The following is a 19,279-nucleotide window of genomic DNA, read 5'->3' as shown; positions in this document are numbered from 1 at the left end:
AATATTGCATCCAGGACTATTACAGAAGGAAGGAAAGGTATCCTTTCCCTTCCTTTGAACAGTGAGTGGGATTACTTTCAGTGGTCCCATGATGTGGTATCACAAGGAGGGAGGGGGAGGAAGAATCTTTATATATATAGATATAGATATAGATATATATGTAGATATATATATATATATACACCCAAATCTTTTACCTTTTTACACAGAATGTTTTGCTCCCTTAATGACATTCCCCTACCATCAGTGTCCTTCGTGAGAGACATCCTAATAAGAGGATAAACTATATCCCCGATTTAGATTTTTTTGGGAGGGGGATAGGGAGGAACCATGATGTTCCTTCAGTTTAAAAAAAATGTGGCAAACAATGTAAAGAATAGATAGTAGAGGAGAGATCCTGAAGGGCAGAGATATAAAATAGGCCTAGATGAAAGATGGGAGAGATGTTAACTCTACCTCCGTAACAAGACAGCAACAATGGGATGAGTCCAGGATGACTTTGAATTTATAGACCTGATTATCTAGATGGATGGTGGTATCTTCAACCCTTCAACAGACAAAGAGAATTTAGCAAAAGAGATGGGTTTATGAATGATATATTTCTTGAAGTTTTTTTTTAAATCGATTTGTGGTCTATTGTTATCCTAGACTACGTTACCTGAATACTGTTGGGGAAAAGAAAGAGTATGAAGAGCTGGTGTTGAGTCAAATATTACTGAGTAAGTATAGGATGGACTTCTAATAATATGCCACCTAAATATCACAAAGCTTTAACAAAATAGAAATAAAATTTATCAAAGGTGGACCCATTTGTTAGTGATTAGAACAAATTAATTCTCCTGCAAGCAAAATTAAGTTTTCTTTTTAATGTCTGATATATGACAATTAGATTTCTTAATAAGGTTTCTCTAAAAATATTTTAATTTTAAATTTAACTTCTTTTGTCTTTTGAAGAAAGCATTGGTGAGTTAGAAAATGAAATTTTCACCTATTTCTGCATCCTAAACTATAAGACTTCTTAATTTTTGTAATATTTTTAGTTTTCCCCACATATTGATGCTAGTTTTTCCATAGGTCTTAATCCTGTTGTAAAACAAAAAGTTGAAGTGTTCACTTGGGTTAAATCTCCACTCACCTCAGTAATGATTAAGTAGCAATACAGTCTAATGAATAGTATACAGGATGCTGGATTGACACTAGAACTATGATTTGCTGTATGATTGAGTGTATGTGTTGCTATATCTCCATATTTGCCAGATGTTGATAATTATATTTGCTCTGTACTTCACAGAAAAATTGTGAGAATTACTATAGTTAGATATTTTAATTTCTATAAAAATTTTAAGATACCTTAGATATTATGAAGCATCCAGTGGATAGAACACTGAGCCTGGAGTCAAAAAGATCGTAATTCAAATCCTGCCTTAGACATTTGGCTGTGTGATCTTGGGCCAGTCACTCAACCTCTCTCAGCCTCAGTTTTTTCATCTGTGAAATGAAGGTAATAACAGTACTAACCTCAACAGAGTTGGTGTTGGGATCAAATAAGATAATATATGAATGAGCATTGAAAACCTTAAAGAGTTAAACAAATGCTAGCTATTATTAGCTATGTAAATTCAGGGTGTTTTATAACATTTCACCTTTGTCTTTTTGTGTTTCTGAATCTTGACCAATAAACGTTGTTTGTTTGTTTTATTCATTACTAAGCATAGCTTTTTCAAACTTGTTTTTGTTGTCTTTAAAACTTAAAACAGTCAGGGTGTTTATAAAAGTACTCAGTGTCTTCATTTTAGGGCAGTGAAGTTCTGAGTCTTTATTGGGCAGTGAGATTAACGACTCCTGTGTTTTCTTGTGATCTCTTGGCTTTCAGTGTAGGATTTCTATTTACAGTGACATGTTGGCCCATCTGTGACTGGGCACTGTGAATCAATTTGACTCATTCAATTATTAAAAAATAAAATTGTACTGACATAATTTGTTTTGCACTTCACCAGAATTTCTCCTATTATTCTTCTCTTCCTCCTAGAGTAATGATCCGATTTGAGTAATGATTTTTTAAACAGAAAGTAAAATCAGCAAAATGTGTCAACATAGTGAAAAAGTCTGAAAATGAAATATTCCCTACCTTTGTAATGGAGTAGGGTAGGGATGGCTTCTCTTGTTTTTTTCTTTGGGTCCATGCTTGTTCTTTGTAATTTTGTAAATTTGAACAGAGTGTACATTTCATTACATATCCAAGCCTTTGTGCTTTCCATGGGAATGTGGGGCCACACACCTGTTTGACTTCCCATTGATTTTTACCCTCATCTCTTTGGCCCTGAGGACTGCTTTAGCTGTATCCTAGAAATTCTGGACTTTCTCTTCTGTGCTATAGATAGCTTTTTATCCTGGAAACTCCACCCTTACACCTCATTTTTGGTAGTACCTTCAACCTCCCAGGTCCTCTAATTTAGGAGGAGGCCCATGCCAAAAATGTTTTGATTCTTTTCTAGGTTATACTGCTGAATCATTTCCATGCCCCCTCTGGATGCCTTCTGGTATACACACTACCTCCCTCATATGTGTTGTTTTCTCCCATTTGAGCATAAACTCCTCAAGGGACTATTTTTCTGCCTATTTGTACTCCTAGTGCTTAGCACAGTGCCTGGCATATAGTAAGCACTTAATAAATGCTTATTGACTGACTGACTTTTATTATTGTTTCTATTTATGTGTTTTAAGTCATCTTGTGTATTGTTTCTTTGACTTTTCTTCGGTCTGCATCTGATTATGCAAATAGTTCCATGATTATTTTTTTAAATTCGTTATATTTATTGTTCTTACAACACAGTAAATATACTACATTCAGGTACCACAATTTAGTTAGTCGTTGCCCAATTGATGAACATTTCTAATACTTTGCTACCACAAAAAGTGCTGCTGTAAATATTTTGGTGTATATCAGAACCTTTCTTTTTGTTAGTGACCTCCTTGGTATATATGACTAGCAGTGAAAAATCTGGCTCAAAGAATATGGGCATTTTAGTCTCTTTATTGGCATAATTCCAAAATGTTTGTACTGATTCACAACTCTACCAACGATGCCATTCCTGTCTTCCTGTTGCCTGTCTATGATCACCTTTGTCAATTTCCTGGGTTATTTCTTTGGATTATTTTGTTGTGCATATATCTTCTTCTGTTATTTGTAATTTAGAGAATTTTTTTCAGGTGGTTGTTAATAATTTGTAGTTCTTTGGAGAACTGTTGGTTCATGTCATTTGACTACTTACCTATCAGAGCATGGTTTTCTAGTCTTGCAAACTTATATATACCTATTTGCAAATATTCATATATGCATCTGTTGTCTATACATCTTGGATTTCAATCCCTGCAGTGCCAGTGCGATATTCACAGCACCCACGGCAGCCATGAATATGCAGGCACAATTCTGAATCATGAAATACAATAGACTCTCCACATGGAAGACAGAACCAAAACATTTATTCAGATACCAGAAAGCCAAATCCATCATAGTAACCAAGAAGTCTATACACATTATCAGGCTTTCCCATAAACAAGCACTCATAATCCTAGCTGCCTGCTTCTCTGTCCTTCCCAGCTCTGACTAGTGTCTGACTCACTTTCTCTCAGCTCTGCTCCAGCTCCGCCTCTTCCTGCTCCAACATTCCTGCTCCACCTCTTCCTGTTCCACCTGTTCAGCAAGCTCCTCTCACCACAGACTCATGTGAGGCAGGCTTCCACATGACCAGACAGGTCACATGGGCCTGTTAATGAATGGGAAAGATCTTCCCATTTAAGTTACTATTACAATCCCTTATCAGAAAAATTAGAAAAATATTTTTCTGAGTTGCTTGCTTCCCTTCTTAAATGCATTAATTTTGTTTGTAGAAGCTTTTCAGTTTCATATAATAAGAATTCTCACTTTTATCTTTTGTAATTACCTCTACTCCTTGTTTAAGAAAATTAATCCTTTGCCTACAGCTATGAAAGTATCTTTTCTGATTCCCTTTAAATTTTCTAAGTAAGCTACTGTGTCACCAGCAAGATGGATAGCTTTTTCTCCTTTTCCCCTATCTTCATGTCTTTACTGTCTTTCTCTTGTCTTATTGCTATTGCCTAGAGTTCTAGAACAATAATAGCAGGGAGAGTAAGCATCCTTGTTTTATCCTTGAATTTGTGGGGAAAGCTTTTTATCCTCTCTGCAGATGATACTAGTTTTTGATTTTAGATAGTATATACTTTTTATGATATCAAAAAGGTCCTATATGCCTGTACTTTGTAGAGGACTTTTTTTAAAATTTTGTGTAATTTAGTATGTTTTTTTTTGTCAAAATCTTTTCTTGGCAACTATTGAGAGAATTAAGTGTTTTTGGATTTTTTTGTTTTTAATACAATAAATTTCATTGATTGCTTTTCTAATGTTGAATCACCTTTGCCCTCCCTATTATAAATCCAACTTGGTCATAAGGAATGATTTCTTGGGTATATTGCTGTAGTCTGTTCAACAGGATTTTACTTAAACATTTTGAATTGATATTCATTAATAATATTGGTCTGTAGTTCTCTTTTCTTTCCATTATCCATCCTTGGTTTGTGTATCAGGACCATATTTGCTTCAAAAGCCGTGTTTTCACAGTTTTTGAGAATAATTTATGTAGTATTAATACTAACTGTTCTTTAAAAGTTTATTTTAATAAAGATTCTCTACTTCACCCCCATTTGTCGCTCCTTTCCCTAGTTTTGGATTTTTTCTTAACTTACTAGTTCTTTTTTATTTTTCTTTTCCAATTCTTTTTCTCAGTAAAGTAGTTATTTATTAAGTTTCTCTGCCTTTTTCTAAGAAGGATTTCTCTCATTTTCTTCATTAATTCCTTTCCCTTTCTGTTTGTTCTAGACTTTTATTCTTTGATTTGTGGTCCTTATTACACTTACATATGCAGTTTTTGGTCTTTCTATTCCTTATGGAACTAATGCTTCAAAAGTACTTACTTTGAATTCTCTTTTCTAAGTGATTTTTATGTTATTGCCTTGTATATGTTGCTTTTCTTTTTCTGCTATGCCTGACCCTTTTGGGTGTTTAATAAAGGCTCATATGTGTCTGTATTAGGAACAGTAAATTGTTGAAACTTAAAAAGTTTTATTTGAACAAGATTTTCATTGGCAATGTAGCAAAATTGACACAAGATAACTTAGTTTCTTATTATTGTTTTGTTATGTCCTGCAGTGGTACAAAGTTATTTTCTTTCATGGTCTTCTTAGCTTTATCTTGGTTTGTGAAGTTCAAGATATGAAAAAAAAAAAAGAACTTTCTGTGTAATTTTTGTATTTTGTGTCCTTTTAACTTTTTATTTTATCATTTAGGATTAAGTATTTGATTCAAGTAAATCAGTCTGTACACATCAAGCATTAATTTAATAGAAACAAAGAAGTTTGCCATAACTTTCTATTTCATTTAAATTTAAGACTGCATTGCTTTACAATTGAGTTTCTCTTAAATCTTATCCCTGACCTTCCTCTGTCCCCTTCTTTTTTATATTCTTTTACTGGTATTGCTTTTTCTCTTTAATGCATTCAATCTTTCATGCTAATGGTGGTGTCTCAATAACGCTTTTGAAAATGGATATAGTTAGAAATACAGGTTCCTTGTTTGTGAGATGGCAGTCTTATCTGAAGATCTAGTGTTTAGGATTCAAATTTTTAAAAAAATTAGACAAATTGGAATTGATGGTGCTTTTTTTTCTTTCAGATTTTCACTTTCCCGTAAATAAAACTGAACAGAAAATGAGACATTTGAAGGATAGTTTAATTTCTATCACCCTCTTTTAATGTGGACAGATCTCCCTTATATATCATTCCATGGTTTTTTTAGTTTCATTGTACCTTGATGAATCCCTTCTTACCCATAAATGGTAAGGTTAGAATGATACTGAATAGCTGATGTAACTATTTCAGTTGTGGAAACTTTGAAGGCTTGGTGTTACTGTCATCTTTCTGTGGACAGTTTGTTATGTGATGCCAGCTTACTTACTACTGTCTTCTCTTCCATCTTCTTGACTTCTTATATATGAATAAAAACGAATGCCTAACCCCAGTTTTAAGAAGTATTTGTGTTCATGCAAAACAGAATGCTTTCACTACAGTGATCCGTTGCAATGTTTTTCTTTCTTCTGAATTTTATCACACTTAGTTGTGAGATTTTTGGATATAAATCCATCAGATTCTTTTGGTTTTCCTTTAGTTTTAAAATCTTTACAATTTCCTTGCAAATATGAGTTTTCATGTTTGCTCTTCTTGCTGTACTTGGGAACTAGTAGTTTCTCTAAATATATTTAGAAGTACATCTGTGATCTTAAAAATAAATACAATATATTGATAAGGTTGGTTAAATGTTCACAATTTATTTTAGTCTGTTTTTGTCTGATCTTGATTCTATTTCCTTTGGGTTTCAGAAAGGCTTTGGAATCATATAGCTTTTGTACTTATAGTTCATATTCATGTATAATCTGCCCTAGAAGTAGGGCTAGGATTGACATTCATTTATAAAGTAGGACAACAGACCTCTCCCCTTCCTCCCTAGGATTTTTTTTTTTTAACACTAATTAACTTGTAGGGAAGAAGGAAAAGACTGAATTTTATTTTGTGACTTTCATATTTGAGATATGGCAGAAAATGTCAGAAAACTTTTTTCTCTAAAAATGCTTTTAGGTTTTCCCTCAAATTAGTAATAAAAATGATGGTGTTTAGAGATTTTCAGCATTTTTTGGTAGTTTTTTTCCTAGACATTCCCATCTATAAATATACCAAATGTACTAATTTTGTATATAAATTAAATTAAGTTTTAGCTTAAGCTTTAATAGGTTAAAGCTGCACTAATATTTTTGGAGCACCTTGTGTGGTACATTTATATCTTTGTAAATGAGAAGTGCTATATGTAATTTCCTTTTATCTCAAATATCAATTTTATAATTTTCTCTCCTAAAAAAGGGGAGTTACTATATACATACACAGATCCCACACACATATGCACACACGCACACATACACACACACACACACACACACACCATCTTTTTCTTTCTTGCCTTAAAATTTCTGGAAATTTTGTGTCTCAGTTTCACACCTTTCTTAACTTTACTCTTTTTTACTTTAAGACTTTACTTCAATGTCTTTGGGTCGTTCATTTTTTCATCTATCTCAGAATTTTCCACTTAATATTTGCTTGTTATTAATGAACATATATTGGTGTTTGGGAAAGCATAAACATTATATTCTAAATAAATTAGCTTGAATAATGAAGAATCAGAAATTATAACTTGAATGAGCCCTAAACTGATTGGACCTAAACTAAATAAGTTAAGTCTGATTTTAAGGAATTTGAAAACCAAACTGACTTGTGATAATGAAGTAGTACTTTGTGTTGTCTTGTAAATTGCCATACGAAATCAAAGTCAATTTTTTTGATAAGCTGATTAGCAGTTTATGAGAATTGACATCATAGTAGAGACCCTGATTCTTAGATTCATGTGTTATTTTTTTTTAAAGATTTGTTTATATGGTTCTAGCCTTGATTGTTCTGATATTGCTTTAGTCACTGTGTATCACTTTATATTCATCTCCCCATCTCTCTTGATGGTTTTCACATTCCTTATTATCCAGTCATGCTGCTTTGCCTTCATGGAAGAGTGTATTCAGGCCTTCCTCAGTCAATTGTTGAGATATCGTTTCTAGGTTTAATTTGTTCATTTTCTAATTTCTTTAACTATAAATAGTTCTGATTTCTTTTTTCTTTCCATTAGCATCATTCAGGGATGTAAGTTCTAATAATAGTCCATTTTTTGTATCTTATACATTTTAAAAAGTTGTATTTATAGTGTCATTAAATGACTCAGTCCTGTGCAGCTCTGTCTACCTCCACTGTGTTCATGGCAGGGACAGAAGGTGAAAAGAATCATGGTTTTTAGACTCTAAGTAAAGTTCAGTTTGGTGTCTGGTACTCTAAATGTGAGACCCTTATCCATTGAATGGCCGCATTTGTTGGAGAAGATGAATATTAATGTTGATCTTCTTGCTGTGAAAGATAGTGGATGAAAGTTCACAAGAAGGATGGCTCACAGTAACTTCTTAGAAAGACAAAAAAGGAGTTAGCAGAGTGTTTTGTTAGATGTCCAAAGGGTACAAGAAATATTGGTTCATGGGACACTTGGTCATCACATATTACGCTACTATTGATAAGTATTTGTAGAAGGACCATTGTGAAAATAATTGTAAGCTTATGCAGTAACATCATGTATTGCAAACAAGGTGATAAAGAAATTCACTGAAGCTTTTGGATCACACTTTCCAAATCAAATCATAAATAAGCTGATATTTGGCAAATTCAGTATAAAGGTGGGATAAGGTGAAAATTAGGAGAAGTATATGGGAAAGCATAGTTTGGGAGAAAGAACTGATACACAGAGATTTGATGGGAGATCCTGATGATTCAGGTAATCAGGAAAGTTCACTGGCTGGAACTGGTGCCTGAGAAGAAAGGAAGAAAAGAAGGAAAGAAAGAAGGAAGCATTTATTAAGCTTTTACTATGTGCATGGCACTCCGTGAAGCAATAAGGATACAAATGTTCAGCCACAGCCTGTAAGAAGCTAATATTACAGAAGGGAGCGGAAAAGTGGGAGAGGGGAAGGCATTGAGTGCAGCAAAAGCAAGGAACTGATCCTGGAGGTTCTGAGCTGAAACTTTAAGGGAGCATTTTACCTGTAGAATAATATTTACTTAAAAAAAAAATCCCAATGGAGGATCTCAAGGCAAAATGCCTGCCACACTCAGAGAGAGAAATATGGAAGTCACTCACATATTGTAGCAGATCATGTTTGTGTATGTGTATGTGTTTGTGTATCATGTTCTGATTTGTTATACAATTTCTTTCATTTATCTTAGTCTGACTACATAGTATGACTATAGTGAAAATATACTCAATAGGAAAGTATATGTAGAATCTATACAGAATTGTATGCAGTCGTGGGGAGGGAGGGGGGGAGTGGGGGGTATGTGGGGGGGATAAAATCACAATTGTATGGCAGTGATTGTTAAACATTACAAAATAAAAAAAAAAAGAATAATATTTACTTTATATGTTTTATGAAAATTCAACTCCTTGCTTCTCTATTTTATGTTGGAGTTTACCTGTTGGAATAGTGCTTCTCAGTGCTCATTAGAGAAGCAGCTAGAAAGCTGAGTGGATAGAAGGTTGGCCCTGGAGTTAGTAAGACCTGAGTTTATATCTGACCTCAGATACTTAATAGCTGTGTGTCCCTGGTGAAATCACTTTACCTTGTTCCCTTAATCCACTGGAGAAGGAAATAGCAAACCACCCTAATATCTTTGCCAAGGAAACCCCATAGACAGTAGGATCCATCAAGTCCCAAAGAGTTGGATACGACTAAATAATAACAGTACTCATTGTCCAGTCCCTCTTTTCCTTCCTTTTTAAAAAAATCTTGTCTTTCCTACTGTTTCATGGATGACACACCAAAGGCACTGAAGTTTTTGGATTCCAGCCTCTAACAGATTCACTCTTGATCTGATCAGACAAGCAGACTACTTCAGAGGGGTTAATAATCAGCTTTATTTTAGTTTAGTCTCCTTAAATGGTTACTGGAAGAACCAGCTCCTACAGCATTCCCTAATCACTCTTCCTGTAGGGGCTGGCGAAGGAGGGGGCAACTACCCCTATGTCTCGATGGGGTCTATTGAGACAGGCATACCCCTCAAACGTCAATGTGGGCCAGTTGACACACACACAGATTCCCCTATGGGTTCCTCATGGTTTTCCGACTCATTGACCAGTGCCCACTTGCTTTTATAGGGCAACAGACAAAGAAGGCATCTTGCCAACATTAAACTCACAGATTACCTTTAGCAATATCTTCATTCTGCACAAGTATATTAAGTGTCAATTATATCACCCCCCCCATATCTCATGGCACAGCCTCAGCAGGAGTGTCACTATGATTCTGGGAACTGCTATCTAGAATCCTTGTAACTGTTCTGAGAATTATTATTAAACACCTGGGAACTAGATATTTCCATGGCCATGGAAACTAACTCTAAGAAGGATAACAAAATCCTCCTTCCATATACCTACAAAAAGGTTTGTATCATTCATTAGTTAAACAAAATTGTAATCTTTTTTTAAATTAAATTTTACCTTTTTTAATGAAAAGAAATCAATTTGTCCTCCTAACTTCTCACTATTGAAAGAAAAACAATACAGCCCTTATATAAATATGCTTTGTGAAGCAAAACACATTCCTACATTTGACCATGTCCAAAAAATGTACATCTCATTCTGCACCCTGAGTCCATTACCTTTCTGTAGGGAAGTGGGTAGATAGAATGCTTCATCATCAGTCTTTTGGAATTGTGGTTGGTCATTTCTTGGATCAGAAACCTTATGGCTTTAAAAGTTGTTTATTTTTAGAGTTGTTACATAAATTGTTCTGGTTCTAATCACTCTGTATCAGTTCAGATTTCTCTGAAACCATGTCTATCGTTTTTGTATGACACAATAATATTCTGTTACATTCATTAACCAGAATTTGTCCAGTCATCCCTCTATCGACAGACACCCCTTTAGTTTCCAGTACTTTGTTACTACAAAAAAATTAATAAAAATATTTTTGTACTTATGGGTCTTTTTCTTTTTCTTCTCATCTCTTTGAAGTATAATGTAGTAGTGTTTTCATTGGATCAAAAGATATGCACAGTTTAATAGTTTTTGGGAGTAGAGTTCCAAATTGTTTTCCAGAATGTTTGGATCAATTCAGTCAACAGAATGCATTGATTAGTCAATATGCTCATTTTATCATAAGCCTTCCAACATTTATTATTTACTTCTTTTTATCAAATTTTCCATCTACTGAATATGACATGGAACCTCAGAATTGCTCAGATTTTCACTCTCTAGTTATTGGTGATTTGCAGCGCTTTTTCATATGTCTAGCAATTGCTTATATTTCCTTCCTTTGCAAAACACCAATTCATATCCTTTAATCCATTTATCAATTGAGGAATAACTTACTGTAATTTGAGCTGGTTCCTTACAAATCTTACAAGTAAGACCCTTGTCAGTAAAACTTGCTGCAAAGATTTTTTTCCCCTTCCTTGTTTCCTTTCTAGTTTTAGCTGTGCTATTTTTGTTAAAAAACCTTTTCAATTTTGTGTCATCAAAATTGTATATTTTATCTTCTGTGATCTCCCATATCCCTTATTTGGTCAATAATTCTTTGACTATACATAAATTTGAAAATTATGAATACATAATTTCTTCCTTGCTTCTCTAATTTGTTTATGATTTCACCCTTTAATGTCTAAGTCTTATGTGCATTCGAGTTTATCTTGGTTTATGGTATAAGATGTCAGTCTAGCTTCTGCCAGACTCATTTCCAGTTTTCCAAGTCATTTTTGTTATTCCAGCGTCTTGAGTCCTTGGATTGATCAAATGCCAAACTACTAGTTTTGTTTTCTTTTGTATGTTCGCTTATTCTATTCTGCAGATCTACCCCTCTATTTCTTGACCAGTACCAAATCATTTTGATGGTTACTGCTTTGTAGTATGGTTTGAGATCTGGTGCTGCTAGGTTTCCTTGCTTTGTTTTGTTTTAAAAGACTACTCTCCTCCTCCTTATCTACTTTGAGATTTGTGTCCTTTCATTCCTTCAGGTGAATTTTATGGCTTATTTTTTTCCCTAGTTCTTTCTATAAAGTAATCCTATGGTGGTTTGATTGGTATGGCATTGAATAAATAAATTTATTCAGGTAATGTCATCTTTTTTATTATAATAGTTCTGCCCATCCATGAGCAATTAATACTTCTCCAATTTTTAGGTATATATTTCTGTAAAGAATATTTTGTAGTTGCATACATATAGCTCCTATGTGTGTCTTGGTGGGTTGTATCCTAAGCATACCTTCTGTAGTTATTTTAAGTGGAATTTGTCTCTCTTATCCTACTGAGTTTTTTGGGTAATATACAAAAAAAATTTGCTCATTTATATGACTATATTTTATATTCTATAACTTTGTTGAAGTTTTTGATTTTTTTCATATAATTTTTAGTTGCTTCTCTAGGGCACTCTTAGTAAAACATCATATTATCTGCAAAAAGCAATATTTTTTTTTCTTTGCCTAGGCTTAGCTTATTCCCTTTATTTATTCTTGCATTATTGCTTTAACAAAAATTTTTGACAATGTGCAAAATGGTGTTAATGTACATCCTTACTGTAGCTTTAATTTTATTAGAAAGACTATGAGTTTATCTCAATTACAGATAATGCTGACTCTTGGTTTTTGATAGATATCATTTTCTATATTAAGGAATGTTCCATCTATTCTTTTGTTTTCTATAAGTTTTACTGGAAATGGACATTTTATTTTGTTAACAACTTTTTCTAGATAATCATATAATTTTTGTTATTCTTATTAGTATAGTCAATTATATTTATAGTTTTTCTAAAGCTGAACTAACCCTGCATTTTGAATATAAATCCAATCTGGTCATAGTATATAAGATCTGGGTTATGTTGCTGAAACCTCTTTCCTAAATTATATTTAACATTTTTGTTTCGCTGTTCTTTAGAGATACTTGTCTCTAGTTTTTTTGACTCCCTGATTTAGTTATGAAGGCTATGTATTTGTCAGAGAAGAAAGTTGGTAGAATTCCTTCTTTCCTTATTTTTGTTATTTGTGTAACATTGGAATTAATTTTACTTTACGTTTTTGATAAAATGTACTTGGAGTCCAGTTGGTTCTGGGATATTTTTTCTTTGAGAGTTCACTGATGGCTTGTTCAGGTTCTTTTTTGGAGACTGGGTTGTTTCAATTCCATATTTCTTTTTTCCGATAATTTGTGTATTTTATTTTATATTTTTGTAAATATTAATTTCATTTTTTCTGGTTTTATTTTCTTATTGGAAAAAATTTCCATAGTTTTCTTGATTTTTTCTTCATCTATTATTTCTTTCTTTGTATTTTTGAAACTGATTATTTGATTTTCCTCTTTATTTTAACATCACTTTAATTTTTTCTACTTTATTGCTCCCCTAATAGCTCTTAGCTTTATACATTCAAAGTTTTTTTAACTTTCATTTTTATTAATCACTTGTTTGATCTTCAGCTTTTCTATTTTGGTTGTTTTTCTATTTTTTAAAATTGTTTGCCTCTTTTGCTGATGAAAGTATCTGGAGGTGTAAATTTCCCTTCAATAATGCCTTGGCATTTATTCTCAAATTTTTGGTATATTGTCTCATTGTTATCATTTGCTTTAATAAAATTATCTTTTTTCTATTATTTGTTCTTCTACTCACCCATTCTTTAGGATTAAATTATTTTGTCTTCAATTATTTCTTTTTTGGAGGGGTAAGGCAAGGTAATTGGGATTAAGTGACTTGCCCAAGGTCTCACAGCTAGTGAAGGTCAAATGTCTGAGGCTGGATTTGAATTCAGGTCCTCCAGGCTTTCTTCCCTGCGCCACTTAGCTGCTTCTCAATTATTTTTGAATCCTTTCTTCAGTAGTCCTTTATTAAATATAATTTTATCACATTGTAGTCAATAAAATGTCTTTAATATTTCTGCTTTTCTGCTTTCCTTTTGTGAGATTTTTATGCCTTCCTGTGTCCTCAGTTTTTTTAAATGGCACCATGCATAGCTGAGAAATACATATGCAGACATTTTTTTTTATTCCAATTCAGTAATTGCCTGAAGTCTGTCTTTTCTAGCTTTTTTCAAATCCCCCTTCAGGTCCTTAACTTCTTTCTTTTTTATTTTTTTGGTAAGATCTTTCTGTCTCTCAAAGTGGTTCATCGAAATGGGGTACAGTGTTACCGTTCTACTGAATTTCTTCATGTCACTCATTTAGCTTTAGATGCTATGCCATTTGGTATGCACATATTTATTATTGATACTAATTCACTGGCTGTGCTACCTTTAAGTCACATATATTTTCCCTATTTGTCTTTTCAAATTTAGTCTATTTTTGTTCTTGCCATATGGGAAGCTAACAGCTTTACGGCTGTCTATGGATCAATTAAGCTATCTCAATGTGAAGACATTTCCCCTAAATGGAAAGTCCCCAGATGCTATTATTACTCCTTCCTTTTTAACTTCAGCTGAAGCACAATAGATTTTCCTCTTATTTTAACTGAGCAAAGCTTTCTTTCAACTGTGATTTCTTTCAAGAAAAAAAACCCCAACATATTATTAGATTGTGCTTTCTACTTCATTCTGTCTTATCCTCTTCTGCTTTATGAGTGAGCTGACGTTCATTGTTATGATCACCTTGACATTCATATTAATTGTGTATTTCCTTCCACTTATATTTTTCTTTCCTTTTATTTACTTGCTGCTCTTTGTAAAGAAGAGAGCGGTGAGGGAGAAGTGTACTTAGCACCATACTTTGGATTTGATGCATTCTACTTCTGTTTCTCTGACCCTCTTTCCCTCACCCCAAATCCAGTGACAGGTTCTTAAGCATTTAGGGTAAGGAAAGGAAAGAAAAAGGAAAGGAAGAAGCAGTAACATAGTACCTCCTATGTGCTAGGAACTATTTTAAGCACTTTTGACAAATATTTTCTTATTTGATCCGCACAACAACCTTTCAAGGGTAGGTGCTATTATCCTATTTTACAGTAGAGAAAACTGAGGCAAGTAGAGATGAAGTGACTTGTTCCGGGTCCCACAGCTACTAGATGTCTATCGGAACTCAGGCTGCTGCACCATCAGCTGCCACTTAGCTTTTCCTTTGAAGTATTTTGACAGCATTTCATTTGTTTCATGTATGAATCGTTGATGGTACCTTTTATGCCAAATGGCATTTCTCTGCTTATCTGTTTTACTCAAGTCTCTTTTGCTGTTGCCTTTGCTGACACGAATCAGGAGACATCAGAAACTGTTAACCCAACTGCCTGCTTTATTATCGTATAAAATTTTTATTAGAAAGGTATGCATGCACCCATGTTATTTTGAGTAAAAATTAGCTTAGAAAACTCAGATTTTTACAGACTCTTCTCAAGTCTGGAGCAATATGTTATCTTCACATTCACATGTTAAATAATTTTGTTCAGTGATCTTCCGATTATCAGTATCAAATGGAGAGGTCATTTTGAGAGGCATTTTACCATTATTATGAGAGATATCCTGTGCAAAGCCCAAGTGGAAAAGGATTTTCCCTGTTGATGGTGAAGCTTTATGGACTCTCCCTTTTTTGGGATGTCATTGCGACCTGATTTATCAAGGCCAAGAATACTACAGGGGTCAGTGAGATTCATTACTTTTCGAAAGAGATCAGCTTAACAATCTATGTAGGAAAAACCAAGTGGAAGAAAGATGACTGTCCTGTTTTTTAGGACTTTTGGTTCAGTGGGGAGTCCGTTCAGTTAGATCATTACATATGTCACCGATAGGAACGACATATGGACAGTGATCTGAATAAGTAAATAACAGGAAGTGAGTAGGCTTTATTACATTTAGGAAATTGTCTAGTACTCTAAGTGTGATCATAAGCTGCCCCTTGACAGAAAATCCATCTTTTAAATGCTAATATTCTCAAGATGACATGGACATTGTAGAAAATAATTATTTCCAAAAAATCAAAATTATGGATAATCTAAAGGGCCATAGAAGATACAGCTTACTTATGATAGGCATATGTAATATCTAGCTCTTTTACTAGTAAGGACTTACGTCAAAGAAGGGTATCGTCAAAAACAAAGAAGTGTGTGCCAGAGAAAGATGCAAGTCGGTCAGGTGGAGAGAGAGAGAGAGACAGAGAGAGAGAGACACAGAGAGAGAGAGAGAGAGAGAGAGAGAGAGGTTGACAGCCCAAGTATTATAGTAATCCCTACAAAATACTAAAAGTTCTGGAGGAAAGGCCTCCAGGGTGTTAGGTACATTAGCCCTCTATGGAGGATTTGTGGGAAAAGATAGACAATAATCACCCCAAATGAAATGACATTGTATGCTGCAGTCAGCATTGGTGATGTGAGCAAGTCACATTGGAACATCACAGGTCTTTCAAAATACAAGAATGTAAAGATTGAATTTTAAGACTAATAAAAATAATTATCCCCCCAAATTTGGAACGTTTATTTATACTTATTTTCTCTGTGACACTGCTAAATCATTATGCAGTCTATTCGAAATTATCTTTTTTCTGGCAGACTTGAAGGAGTGACAACATACATAGACAAAATAGTATATTAAGAATTTAGTGACTTGGATCCAAGGCCTTGCTTTTCTACTGACTTGCTTTGTGACCTCAGGCCAGGCTGGAAAATGGGAATATTAATTTCTGCCCTACCTATCCTATCCTCAGGATATTGAGCTTTGAATGTGATAATGCCTACCAAGTTTATTTAAAATAATAAAATGTCACTTCCCTGACATTTAAGACACTACCGTGTTTTAGAGGTGAATCGAGGGACTGAAGACTTTGTTGTCTGGTAAAGGCGAGTTTTCACACTGGTGGCACTGAGGCTGCCTGACCCTTTACTTGTTCAGAAAATATTGGCTCTTTCAGGATAACGTATTTGATCATGTAAAATATGTTCAAGAAACTTAAAAGTTTCTGTTGATAGTGCTTCCACAGAGATCATAAATGAATGATAACACAAGTAGTAATTACACATAGGGAATATATCAACTTATCCTAAATGAATGATAGTATCCATTATTATGCTTTTCTTAAAACTTTTATAAAAAACATACTCTGTTCTGTATGTTAGAGTGCCTAAAAAGCAATAGGTTTTATTTATAAACGATATTAAAATATGTGTCTGCATAAACTTAATTGTTGCATTTTTCATTACAGGCTTCTACTAGCGAGCTAAAAGTGACAGAACAATGGCTCAATTTCCAACATCTTTTGGTGGTAAGTTTTTGTATTTTTCTTTAATAATTAATAATTTTTGTCCTTTTTCTATTTTGATCTGTCTCTTTCAAATAGTCTAATGTCATTAGAATGCATTCATGATCCTCATAATATATAGCCTCAAAAGCATAAAATGAAAACTTCCCTCCCTCCCCTGATTCACTATCAGATTAATGTCAAATCAGTGTAATAACCCATTGGTAAAACCATCTATCTTAATATCTAGTATGAAACCGTAACTTCTGAATCCTTTGGGCTTGCAAGTATTTACATGAGGTATGCCTAGTGCACTGGTGTTTGGTATGCATTGAAAATAGCAGTAGGATTGTTATTTTTATCCTTTAGGCTTTTTTTCCAAAAGTTTTTTTTTACCTAGGATAGGTAGGGCAGAAATTACTATCACTAGGAATCTCAGCCAATAGAACTTCATGGGAAAGAAGCAAGGAAAAAAGGGAGGTTGGAAGGGAAGAAATTTATAAAGTGCTCACTATTTCATTTGATCTCACAACAACTCTGTAAGGCAAGTGATATTATGATCCCCATTATACAGTTAAGGAAACTGAGGCAGACAGAGGTTAAGTGGCTTACTCAGGGTCACACAGCTACTGTGTCCAAAGTAGTATTTGAACTTAGGGCTTCTTGAATCCAGACCCAGTGTTCAATCTCTTGTGAAAATTAGCTGTCTTCCCCATATCCAACAGTCACTTCAGTTTACATTTCCATTTACAAAGTGCCTTCTGTGTAGAAAGGATTGATTATTCCACGTGCTGAGAATAAAAATATATTTTTTTAAAATCTACTCAGTCTTTTCCTTCAAGATGTTTATCGTAGGGGAGATTAAAACAAGTAAAGAAAAAGGTAGGATGTGACTAAGGCAGTGTAAAAATCCTGGGTCTTATAAGAAGATTTGAGGATGGAGTACTATTAGGGAAACTTTTGTGGAAAAGATTGTACTTGTACTGGGAATTGAATGGAAAGGAAGATTTTGGCAGGTGGTGAAGTACAAGGGAGGTAGTCATGGAAGACGCCTAGAACAAAATGAGATCAGGAAACCACTAGTACTACAGCCTGGGTAGATTACAGAGTAAATGAAGGGAAAGAATGTGTGTGGGGGGCAAGGGAAGTTAGAATAAAAAAGTCATGGGATGATAGGAAGAGTGAACAGAGTCAGGGATTTGGAACAAGGAATACCTGAGTTCAAATCTAGTCTCAGATATTTACCAGGTGTGTGACCCTCGACAAGACGCTTCACCTCTTTCATGCTCAGTTTACTCATGTGTAAAATGAGGATAATAAAAACACCTATTTCACAGGATTGTTGTGAGGATCAGATGAGATGATATATGTAAAGTGGTTTTTAAATCTTAAAAACACTGTGTAAATTTTGTTGTTTTTATTATAGATCTAAAGCAAGAAGTCACCTCTGAGGCTATCTACTCTAACCCCTTTATTTTAGAGCTAAGGAAACTGTGACCCAGGGAGTTGGAATTACTTGCCCAAGGTTACATGACACTTGGAACCAAATTTTATATATTTTATCCTATAAGCAAACAAGGCATTGGGTATTGATCATCTTCTAGGGTAGAGGAGAGGAATGTGTGATTTCTAGAATCTGAAGCATTTTTTATTTTGTGTTCTATAACTTCAGATACTTTTTAATCTGTCAGCTTCCTTATATCTTCTATTTCAGTGATTTTGAAAAACTTCTGAAATTTTAGAAACTTTCTATCATCCCATCTTTTCCATTGTTTTGAAGTTGTATTAGAGAAGGCTCATCACTAAGGCATTGACTCAATACAAGCTGGATGACCAGATATTCCAAACTAATAATTAGGATATGTGGTCTATCAAGTAATTTTTGGTGGTTTTTATTAACAATGGATCAGAATATTCGCAAAGTTGGTAAGACACACGGAATAGGATAATTTGGAATTAGAACTTCCTTTGAAAATCTGAGACGTCTGGTCGCTGTAAATATAAATTAATATAAATCACGGAGCCTTCTTTGGTATGGGTCATTCCAGTGACCCGTATAACAGATCTGATCCCAGAGAGCATTAGTCAGCAGCTGGAGCCAAAGCAGATTCTAATGCTCTTTCTCTTATCTTAAAATTACGTAGAAGCCGAATGCCAGCTCTGATGACGGCCAGCACCAGCTAAAGCATATAAGATTGTAACAAATACAGTAGATTATATGCAGATTTATTTCAATAAAATAGACTAACAAGTTTGAATGAAAGCAGGGAGAGCCGATGACATTTCTGTACCTCATGCAGCCCTACCAGCATTGTTGAGCAAGTTTCTTGGAACCTTTTGACTCAGGTGACTACTTTTATGTGAAAGTTTTATAAATAC

At 34.1% G+C, this 19,279-nt stretch overlaps 1 protein-coding gene across 17 annotated transcripts in view; it reads left to right on the top strand.

The window, feature by feature from the left end:
• Positions 1–19,279, top strand: part of ITSN1 (intersectin 1) — a 279,156-nt gene that overhangs the window by 40,471 nt on the left and 219,406 nt on the right. For 10 of the 17 annotated variants that reach the window (XR_011968537.1, XM_072616851.1, XM_072616846.1 and 7 more), the window contains one exon: positions 16,865–16,924. Coding sequence is in view for 15 of the 17 variants with exons in the window: in XM_072616851.1 (XP_072472952.1) it covers positions 16,897–16,924 (28 nt within the window). In the remaining 2 variants the exon portion in view is untranslated. Of the gene's footprint in view, positions 1–648; positions 720–16,864; positions 16,925–19,279 lie in introns of all 17 variants that reach the window. The other 7 variants (XM_072616849.1, XM_072616843.1, XM_072616842.1 and 4 more) reach the window with 1 other exon arrangement.

The sequence above is a fragment of the Notamacropus eugenii genome, chromosome 5, assembly GCF_028372415.1.
Source record: "Notamacropus eugenii isolate mMacEug1 chromosome 5, mMacEug1.pri_v2, whole genome shotgun sequence".
In the NCBI taxonomy this organism is placed as follows: Eukaryota; Metazoa; Chordata; class Mammalia; order Diprotodontia; family Macropodidae; genus Notamacropus; species Notamacropus eugenii.
Note: the sequence above shows the minus strand (reverse complement) of the source record. Positions and strands in the feature narration are given on the sequence as shown.